We start from the raw sequence: 12,210 nt of genomic DNA on the forward strand, positions 1-12,210 counted from the left end.
CGTGTGTGTGTGTGTGTGTGCATATATATATATATATATATATATATACAGTATATCTGAATTAGTTATATTTATATATATTAATATATATTAATATATACATATATACATATATATAAAATTAGATTTTTTAATCTATTATATCTCTTATTGTTCTGTAATTTTTGCATCTTTTTTTCTTTCAGAACAGAATTATTTTTTGCATTTATCTTTCTTCAATTTATTCATCTTCAAAAACGCACATATAGGAATGTGAATAATGATGTGTAGATGTATATAAACAATATAAGTGTCCGTGTTAAAGTCGGTAAGCCCACATGATTGTACTGATCAGTCATCCCTAAGAGAATATTTAGCGATATTTTCTCAATTGTGAGGACATAATATATAAAGTCTTGTATCGTTATATTACCGCCTGCGCCTTATTGCGGAGTCTTGCATACTCGAGTACGATGAAAACCAAGTAGGATGGGATATTTTTCTATGCATTTTGAAAGAGAGTCTTTCGTCATTCATTACGGCATGGGATTGATATTCAATCTCGCGATGACTTATTATCGATATGATACAATATCTCATTATTTATGATGGAACGGAACATCGAAACGGGCGGCTTTTATGAACAATGTTTAATGCGGCGCAATTTCTGCGAACGGGAAACCGCACTCAAAGTGGCCCATAAATTATTGCCACGCGTTCCTCCAATCGCTGCACCCGCGGCATCCACGATGAAAAATCCCGCGGCCAATGGCGGGTGAGAGAATGCCTGTTGGATTATGCTTGCACGCGTAACTGCCGCCTCCATTCGCGCAATATACACGGTAGAAGGATCGTGAATTTTTATTACGATCACAGTTTATACCGCCGTCGCGATTTTCTGCATATTTTTACGACTCTGTTTCGCACAAATATTCTCCTTACGATATTTGCGAATGCGTATTTTACGATTCGGTGACCTCATATTTCTAGGCATGTATGCCTTTTAAATATAATAACCTTTGCTTAGATCTCTCGGTATACCCTGTAAATCTCGCCGCTGGTCTTGACAGTGGTAATAAATAACGCAAGCCGATTACGCTATTGAGACTTGACACAAATGTTAGAATTTTAATTAAACGTTTATTTGCGTTTCGTTGCGGGAATTAATAGTAATCATGGACGATGAATGTGTCTATGAATCATAGGAGAAAGTCTCTTTTTAAATGTACTAGACAAAGAGGTAAAAAATATAAAAGTTGAACATAAACGTGAATAAAATTTTTTCAAATCTCATCTCTGAAATTGAAGATTAAAATTCTCTGTTAACTCAATGATTTCATTCAGCAAAATATTTATTTTGCTACTATTATAAGTTTTCTTCGCATTGATTGAATTATATTTTTATATTTGGAAAGAATAATTTTTCTGAAATATCTAAAATTTTTCGATAGATAAAGATCTGAAATAATTTTGTTGAATCATCAAAATAATTATGTATTAAACTTAAGCAATATCGTATAAAGTTTTAACATTCTAATAATCAGTTTCAATGTCCTATAAAATTATTATCAAATTTATGTCTATATAAAAATTCAGCTAAATATATCAAGCTAAATTTTTCGATACTTCAGTAAGATTTTTTTGTCTAGAGAAATAATTTTATCTCAGCGAAAAATATTTCCAATAGTTGCATAAAAACATTCTGCTAAACGCAGACAATCATTTCATGTTCTTTCGACACATTCTTCTCTTCCAAGAATCTTATAGGCTTGATTTTTCATCATTAACTTGTGATTTAGATATAACCTCACTTGATAATGTTAAAATTGTAATTTTCTAGCTATAATTAATTATTAAACTTGTTAAATTACTAATGATTTTTTAGTGATAACTTTAAAAGTTATTCACTACAAAACTATCAGTTTAGTAATTAATCTTGGATAAAAAAATATAACTTTTACATTATCATCAGGTTAAGCCTAATCATAAGTTAACCAAATGAAAAACCAGGTCAAAGATTTCTAACACATTTCGGGATAACTAATTTCCTAATGATAATCACTGATGAGTTTGCATGCGTACAAAAGATCGATTGTCATTGATTGTCATTGATTGATGACTTGCGACAGGAAGAAAGAATAGGATTCAGAGCGAGCACAAATACGATCCACGTGGCGCGCGCGGGGGCATAAACACGTCAGCTGATAAGCGTTCTTACAATACCGGTCTTCTCGGGGTTCTTCGAACTTTATCGGTATAGCCAGGATAGGTATAGGTATATCGCAGGGCCTCGAGTGCATTCCAGGAGGCATGAGATACGGAGAACTAGTCGGCCCCCGGTGGATCCGATCGCCGGTATGTAGCGTCATCGCCAATGCGTTATGGGACTCTAATTGCGTCACAAATTATTTTCCGCCGTTTCCACGTGGCAGAGACAGTATTTCCTCTTTCGTTAAGATACATCGTACAGCGAAGATAACCGGGATAAGAGAGGGAAAAAATAAATGTTACTTTATCACTTCGAATAAGTTTTAAGTAACTTTTGGAATTAGATGTCATTACTGTCATTAGTATAATTAGTATTATTAGCATGGTATCAATATATAATTAATATGATTGTAATTAATTACACTGATATACATGTGACGCATTTTTATCAATTATATGATTAACTTTTTCTGAAAATGTATTTACTAGATATTTTAAAAATCGTATAAATAATGAGAAGGAAGAATTTTATTAGTAATTGTTACTAATCGAGATATAAAATAATAAATAAATCAGTTGTCACAAATTCTTCGTTCTTCATTCCATAACTTTCCTTTGATTTCCACATATAAAAAATATAGATATAATAAAATTTTTTATTTTTCTCTAATTTTGAAAAATATTTAAAAATTTTTTATATTTTTGTCCTGATTTAGAATTTTAAATATTTTGTTAAGGATTAATTTAACATAATAACTGAAAAAAATTTACTATATCTTAAATATTTTTTTTAAATTATTTATTTGTATGTAAATATTTATTTGTAGTATCTGAATATTTACTTGATGAAAAAAAAGAGCTAAATCAAATTAATGGTTGTTGTAACAAACAAATATAACACATTAATGTTAACATTCAGTAAATGTTTACTTACAAATATTCAAAGAAATATTTATTAATATATTTATACAGTAAATTTTTTTCAACGAGTGCGTTAATTACTATTGCTGATACTGTTTACATTTTTAATTGTTAAGTGATAGTATCCCAAAACTTAAAAAATATTAAACTTTTCTAAAAACAAGAATTTTAATTTTTTCAGAAAGTTTGCAAAATCCCTAATTTCAATTTCCTATTTTTCAATTTCCCTGATAATTCCGTGATTTACTTAATTCCCAATTTTATGACAATCCTGATATAAGAAATATATCTGGCCAATTTGGAACACACATAAAAGGAAGAATTAAAATGTACATAAATTACATTTAAAAGTAAGGGAAAGTAAGGGATTCGCAGAATGTAAAGAAGTCATAAAAACGTCATTCTCACTTAATTTTACTGTCACATGGCGACTTGTAATGCAATTACAATATTAAAACCGTACTTTCTGACGATTAATATACAAATCTTCTGTATATACGTGATGCAATATTCGTAAACGAGTTTGCAATCCATGTGCCGTAGCTTACGCGGCTCTTATACGGCGCGGACAGCCACAGCGGTAAATCTTTATCCACCAAGGATTGATAATGATCAGGGCGGGTAGTGATGAAGTGTCAGACTGTCACTAGTTAAAAATTGCTAAAATGAACGATGATTGGAACAGACGGGGTTGGAGTGAACGGGATTATGAAAGCGTGTTCGGCCCGTCGAAATATATCCGGAATTATCTCGTGCTCTCTTGAGTCCCAAGAAACGACCGGCTAATTTCAACTTTCGCAAAAGTGCTTCTCTCGGGCATCGTTCCGGCTGTTTCATTATCGCAAAAGGAAAGGGAGAGAAGAATTCGCGGGCGCTAATTGACGTTTTCTTGGCCCGGGCACAACCGCGAGGCTTAACTTAACGTTTCTTTAGGAGCGTTGCCGTGAAATCTTCGCGTTTGTGTGTGAGAGATAATTTCATCGTATGTTTACATACATTTTATTACACGTACCAGTTATTTATCCAATTTTAGTACAATATTAATAACTCTCTCTCTCTCTCTCTCTCTCTCTCTCTCTCTCTCTCTCTCTCTCAATGGCGTTCGCATACACAATCGCGCAATTTGGTCGCAATGGAGCAATAATAATCGTTTGATATTTCGATTTAGCGAGTAATTAACGCTAAGTGTCATTAAGTTATGCCGCAATGTCTGCCACCGACTACATCTCTATACGATTAAAATCGCGTTGCTAGTGAGAGAATTCCTTCCTCGTTCGGCTGATGCAAGAATCCGATAAAGATCGCGGAGAGCGCGATGTGTGGTCTCGCGTATATGAATATCCTTTTAATCTCAACGTGCGGTCTTCTGCCCAATACGACGAGTTCCTCGTATAGAAGGCGTCGCTGCTTAGTTAACCGTTCACTCGGACGAATGATGGCTTAATTAAACGTCGGCTATATCGCGTTGTCTCGTTCACATAGGCCTCGCACCGAGAAGCAGTCGTTTGACCCTTCGATAGCATTTCGTAATTATGAAAGATAAGTGTCGTCGATAATAATGCTCTCTCTATTATTATAAATTAGAATCTAATCCATAATAACACAATACTTTGTTTTCTTAAATTTAACCACAGAATTCATTTGCGATATATTTATATCTCTTTTAGGATCATTTCTTTATACGAATACCACTTTTTTCGTGGGAGTAATATAAACAATAAATATTACATTTTATCTCGAGGATTTTTTGGAAAAAAAGAGATTTAGATTTATTCCGGTGAATGAAGCAAGCAAGTTCCGCATGTTTTGTGTGGTGACGAGTTATACGGCGCAATTAAATCGAAAGTGGTGTGGTGTACTGAGAGAGGCACGCTCGTATTAACAAGCAGTAAGCGGCAGCGGCAGCGGCGGTGGCGGCGGCGGCGGCGGCGCCGTGAGGCCTGTTTTGCATAAAAATTATAAGCCGAATTAATGTTTTCACCTTCACGTAAGCTTACACGTATACCGCGCTCGCTCACCGGCTCACATGTGCCGCGGATTCGGACGATGCGTGACTAACCCCATGCTTTATTGCACGTTCGTACCAATCTCCTGTTCAGCATTTTCTCACGCGCGATTCTTCACCGCGATATTATTATTGACGCAATTCTAATCTGACAATTCGTGAAATTTATTGTAAGGTCATGCACATTAGTCTCTGTTCTATATCCGTCTCAGATATGACAGAATTGTTTACATCGCGCCGCGTCAAAATATCACGCTCGTAGCGCTAAGACATGCAGTACCTGTTGCGATAGAAATCTATTTCAATCGCTATCAAACGCAAATATAAATGCACCATTTTTTACACTGTTATACAAAAATGTAATAATTCTTTGTACAATATTAGATAGTAATCAAGTAATTATAAAGTTATATATATATATATTAAAGAAAAAAAGAACAATTCTGAAGTATCTAAAAATTTATATAGATACAGTTCTAAAAATAATTTTGTTGGACTATCGATATATTTATGTAGCTTAAATGTTGATGGCAATATTATAAAAAGTTTTAACATTTTCAATTTAAGTAATCAATTTAATTAAGTAATCAATTTAAATGTCTTATATAGTTATTTTAATTGTCCAAATAAAAGTATTTTTAGATCTGTATCTAACTAAATTTTTAGGTACTTTAGCAAAAGCTGTTTTTTTTTTCGATAAATATTAATATTTATGTTTTCAATTTGCATAAATTCGATGAAGGAAAATTTTATTAGGCACGCGAATAAATAATGTAAGCATTCTCATGATTTTCGTTGCAGGTGGTTTGGCTGACCGCAGTCCTGTGCCCGCGGCTTACTGCCGCCAACAATCTGACTTTATCCTCCTCCTCTCGAAGGCCCAGGGAAGAGCCTTTCAGAGGACATATTTCTCGCTGGTGAGTAAAAATTTTCGGACAAAATGTGATGAAAAAATAAAACGAGAAAATATTACCGAGTTGTTCGATCTAATTAAAATAAATTAAAATAAATTTCTTTTTAATAGTTTAGTTCGGAGTTTTTAACTCTGTATTAAAATATACATTTATCCATTTGTATATTATCCATTTGTATGTTGTTTTCGATATTCACGGTTCATTTATAACAATATTTGCGAATGATTTATTGAAACGCGGTGTGCATTACATTTGGATATTTATTTTATCAATCGCATGCGAAATTCGCTATCTTAATTATTATTGCTGGTGTATAAAATGTTAATAATATATACGAAACGAAGTAAAATATCATGTTCCATGAAATTTTTTTTAAACCGCTACAACATTCTATCGCGTAATTTAGATACAAGCTATTAGCGCGCTTGGCATGGGAGGAATAATATCAGCGTTTCTTTCGGTGGTAAGAATTCGATTTAAATTCAACAGGGCACGCTGCGGTGTAGCCGAAACGTGCTTTTATTATTTTTTCTACATATATTTCCCATTAAGTCTCCTGTTAACACGACGATCGTACGCGTGATTACGCGACGATTAGAATTTAATCCGAAAGTTCCGTAAATAACATCCGCTTGCACTCTTAAAGAACATTGATCGAGAGAAATTACGTTTTGATTAGGAAACAATGTCGATTATAAATACAAGAATTGATTAAACAGGAGAAATGTTTGCCGTTGCAATTCGCAGGGCAGAACCACTAGAGGAGTCGACGAACAAGCGGATGACATATCGAGAGATGCAGATGATACTGCGTCAAGAAGGCGAGGACGGCCGCCCGGTCGATTGCTGTCCTACGATAGAGGAAATGGTAGAACCGTTTGGCGGTCGAACTCGAGAAGACATGTACGTCGAGCTCTATCGAGATGGCGAGAACGTCCAGAGATTCTTCGAGTATTCCTGCAGGCTAGACGTTGTCGGCAAGCCGTGCAGGTTCGTCGATCGGAAATTCAGCAACCGGTCCATATGCGTACAAAAGCATTCGTATACGTACGCTATCATCAAGAGTCCTGGATCGAAGGTATAATCACGAATTCAACATTAATCCTTAATGTTGAATCCTTAATACACACTATGGACACTTAAAAATTTTCTAGCATTACACGAAGTTTTTTCAAATAAATTAAGACTCGTGAAAAATATTAGAAAAAAAATATACACTGTTAATATGTCTATAGTGTAATGTCTATAGTGTCAAATTTAACTTAATGTGAGGCTCATATATTTAGTAAGCAGGTGACTCACATTAGATTAAACACATAGATTGACATAGATTTAACAGTATATAATCTCCTTTATTTAAAAAAATGTTATTCGTAACCTTTAATATACACGATGATTTTTCAATCTTTTACTACACACGACGAGTCGTGTTCTGCACATTTTTTCTTTTCTTCAATTAACTAAACTAGGCGCATCAAGTAATTAATTATAATATTTATTAATTATGCAATTTGTTTAAATACGCAACTTTATATTAAATACTTTTTAAAGTATATGTATAAGAATCACTTGCTTTTTATAATAATTTTTTGAAAATAAAAGTTATCGAGGGATACAGGATAATTATTGTATTAATTCCAGACTGGAACGGAGGAGCACAGAAGGCACCACCATAGGGAACGCCATCATTTTCCCGCGTTTTCCGGTAACACCGTGAGCGGATCCGAATGGACATTGGATTACATCAGAGTACGAAGTGGGTGCAGCTGCGAGATCATGCCGAAGCCGAAGAAGAAGAAAATTGCGGCGAAGACGAAGAAAACGAAGAGCAAACAGCGTCAACCAAGGGATCAAGAGTCGGACTTTGAAACGTGAAAGTGTCGATTCGTGTCCTAATGACAGTAATTGTATTGCGACTGACAAGAGAATGCGCGTGCGAATGTGAGATTATGTATAAGATGTAGGAATGTGCGTTTGAAGAATATTACTAATCGTCGGATGCAATGAAACGTTACCAACAATCATATCATCGATTTTTCTGATGACAATTATTTACGTAATGATAATTTATTAGACATTACTGCGGAATGTAGAATGCGCCGTTTTGTAAACGCGTTTGAAGTCGGTCAACCGATTTATACTCTTTGGTGCTTTATTTACAAATATTTTCCTTAGCGTATTTTAAATATTTTTTTCCTATTTATTACCAATTACTTCGATAAGAAATTTTTAATAATTAAATATAGGTATGATTTATCAAATTTCATTAATTATTTGGCTAGTTTGAAGTTACAATCTTACAAATCGATTGCTAACGAACAAGGGTCTGGATTCTTGAAAGGTATCGCATACGAAAGTGTACAAAAATACTATAATACACGTTATGTACATTATAGATTTTTTAGTTTTTCATATGCGATACTTTTTAAGAATCAAATCTCAATACACTTGCGAAAACTTTCAAAATAAACATAATTGACTGATGTCGCATTTCAAGAACAATATTTCAAGATAATAATATATTGAGATAATTTCATCAATTCTTAAAATAGGCGACTTGATGCGCATTAATTTAATAGCTTAATTACATCTAATCCTCATTTTACCGGCGGCCAGTTTTCATTCTGTACTTTTACGTGTATATTATATATTTGTATGTACTCGGTAGCTTGTGAGAATTTTAATAAGATAAATAATATTTCAATTAATTAGAATTTAACTCATTGCATTTATATCTAGATCTGCGAGGCACATTGTTATTCGATAACGAAGATGCGAATCATAGTACTACTAAAATCTATTTAAAATTGGTGTAAAGTATATTTAATTTAAACTAATACGATTCGACTCTCTTAAGAAACATTGAGAGTAAAACGTGCCAATAGCCATGACAATTATTAATAAATCTGACTATCTCGTAAGAAATGCGGAAAAATATTTACATAAAACCATTAGATTAAGACTTTTTCACTGCGCAAATTTTCGTTGCACGTCGATACGATGCGTAAATGAAAAATATATTATGTTAATGACTAAAATATTTCTCCTACTCTTTTTCTCTTAATTTCTTGCATGTCACATTGATAGTTTTGATCAATCTTTATATTACTGCAATGTGCAATGTAGATTTGTGGAGAGTATTGTAGAGAGTTATATTTTTAATTTACATGTACTCGTAAAATAATTTTATATTAGCACGTTAATTTCTGAAAAATCTTTAATGCATAGCTGTACATATTTCCACGGGAAATAAGGATGTTGCTGTTTTATGTCTATGTTTCATAATATTAACGCTTTTTTAATTACTTTTGATATCTACTTCTTCATTATAACTGCCGTATTAATATATAGTATAAATGACTTCTAGTATTTGTTGTATCATAACACCTTCGTAAACATGCGGACATGTTTTCTGTATCGCCGTGTAAACATTGTACATAAACGTCATTAATACACTTGTTATAAAATCTGATTCAATTATATTATTCAATTATTATATCTTTTTTCCACAATACATGTACAGAGTATCCCAAACTTTGACACATCGTTTATAAACAAGTAGACTAAACTTGCGTGGAAAAGTTCTTTACCATTTTGCAATTAATTTCTTTTTAGTTATCCAATGAGTAGATTGTCTAAAATCGCGCGACGCATAAAATAACTTTGAGATATCTTTAAGAATTCTTTAAGAGTTCTTTAAGAGAGTTATTCTTTAAGAAATATTTTTAAGAATAATTTCATAAAGAATTCTGAAAAATATCTTGAAGCTATTATATTATATATCTTATTCTCTTGAAGTTGTCGATTTTATCCGCTTGGTTGACAATTTTTAGAAATTAATATCTCGTTAACTATTGCAAAATGATAGGGAACTTTTCGATTCAATTTAATCCAGTCTATCTACTCACAAAAATATAGTATGTCAAAAAGGGATACTCGGTATAATTTCTTTCAAGTAGAAATATATAAATTTATTAAATAAACTTTCTGTTGAATATATATCTAAGGATAAGAATATTTTTTTATGTATATCGACGAGAAATAAAGTAAAGCAATCGTAGAATTTTAAATGCAATAAACGCGCGCCTTAGGTTTCATTGTGCGTTTTTATCGTATGATAAATTTTTCAAATCTTGATTAGCTACAAAATAAAGAGATCCGAGGACCTCTCTGTCCTGACACATTTGTCGTACGCGCAAATGAAATAATATTCTTATACTCACTATTGATGCAATTTCTAGATCGAATAATATAGATTTTAAATTACTAAACTCTATCATTGATATTTTTCACGAAATTCTTGGTATTCATTTTTTTCCAGAATGTTCTCTGTGTTTGAAGTAATTCGAGCGTGATAAGATTGTTATAAGCAACATTAATCGTAATTAATTGTGTTTTTAATCGACAGAATTATTATTTTATTGCATGTTCCAATTAAGTCATAATCTTATAATTATAACATTAAATATAGACATTTTAATTACATTAATTACGAAAATGATGCGTTCAAAACAATAATTATCATGATCACTGTCTGTGTGTTAATTACTGTATTCATATTTGAACAGAATTGACTCACTCATGCATATAATTTTTTAAATATAATCATTTACACTAACTATAAAAATTTAACATTTCTAATTTGTAAAGCAGCATCAGAGATGTCCTAAGGATGTTTAATATCCTAAATCCCTTAAAGAATTATGTGTGTGGTCTGTACTATTATTAATTTATTATTATTTAAATTGTTCTAAGACAAAGTTAATGAACAGATTATACCTCAAATTAATTATACCATCCTACGACTAGTAACGCGTTACTACTTACCCGTTACACTCGTACGGAGTTCACTTGGCGAATCAATCGCATATTTGCATCATCGACGAAAAAATAATAGTTAATGACGGATTCTTAATTAGGCGTGCGTCTAGAACTTCTATGCTGTAAGAGCTTTCAAATCGAGTTTAATCTGATGATCCAAAGAGTCAAAACTACTGAATGGACATCCTAACAGAATCCACGAGGCACATAAAAAAGCATTTGATGCTAAACTCGCGATATCTATTAATAACGATTGTATAATAACATTCGCGTAACCATCGACACTTTACAAGACACTTCTGACTGTTTCTCGCGCACGAGAATCACTTTAGTAACGACCGTGAAAAATGCGGAAGATTGAATGTGATTTCGCGACCGCCGCGATGTCTTCCATTACTGTATCGAGAAGCGATATTGCGATTCTCGAAATATCGCAAGGGCAACACACTAATACCGCTAGCGCGGTAATTTGAACTTCCGCGCACTCGGTGTAAAGTGAGAACAGATAGTGAGAATTTGATTGGACGCAGTAGTGCGCACTAATGCATATTAAACCATATACTTTAATCTCTAAAAGCAGAGAGAAATCTAAGAGCGATCATCTCAGCCTTCTTTATGTAATGCCAAAGAGGAACTTGAGAAAGGACACGGAGTCTTTTTCAGTAATCACAAAATGCCTCCGCACATTACTGCCCTCTGAAGAAGTGGATGTAAACTACACATCAATATTACCGATGAGATTCCAGTCAGAAATGATAATGAAATCGACATTGATTCGATGTCGATTTGATGCTTTCGATGTCGATTCGATCCCATTATCATTTCTGACTGGGAAACTATTAAAGACGATGGTCGATTTTGGGTAAATTTTTGTGATTATCAATGAGGCGAATGATTGAAGAATGACAATATTATTAACAATTAATAAATTTGCGATTGTTAATATAAATATTTGGATAATATATTATTAAATTAATGATCTTTTTTATTATTGTATATAAATGCTGATATGTATAATTAAATATAAATATGCATACTTTTAATATTATATATATTATTATATAATATCTTATATAATGCTATATATAATATATTATTGAAAAATTAACATTTTTTTTTGCATTTATCATTTCTATTGATAATCAGTGACTGAATTTCTACTGAAACTCGGATGATGACATTAAAATCATAGTTTAAAAAAATCGAGTATTAAGTTTTGAATATATATGTGTGTGTGTGTGTGTGTGTGTATATATATATATATATATATATATATATATATATATATATATATATACTAACTACGTACGTACTATACTATACGTATACGTATAGTACGTATAGTTAGATGTATTGATAAGT

At 32.4% G+C, this 12,210-nt stretch overlaps 1 protein-coding gene across 1 annotated transcript in view; it reads left to right on the forward strand.

The window, feature by feature from the left end:
- LOC105625746 overlaps nt 1-7,902 on the forward strand; it is a 75,152-nt gene extending 67,250 nt beyond the window's left edge. The window contains exons 3-5 of the mRNA XM_012207067.1: nt 5,915-6,030; nt 6,775-7,105; nt 7,669-7,902. Coding sequence (XP_012062457.1) covers nt 5,915-6,030; nt 6,775-7,105; nt 7,669-7,902 — 681 coding nt within the window. The remainder of the gene's footprint in view (nt 1-5,914; nt 6,031-6,774; nt 7,106-7,668) is intronic.
- The last annotated feature ends 4,308 nt before the right edge of the window (nt 7,903-12,210 follow it).

This window comes from Atta cephalotes, assembly GCF_000143395.1.
Source record: "Atta cephalotes unplaced genomic scaffold scaffold00003, whole genome shotgun sequence".
NCBI classification, from domain to species: Eukaryota; Metazoa; Arthropoda; class Insecta; order Hymenoptera; family Formicidae; genus Atta; species Atta cephalotes.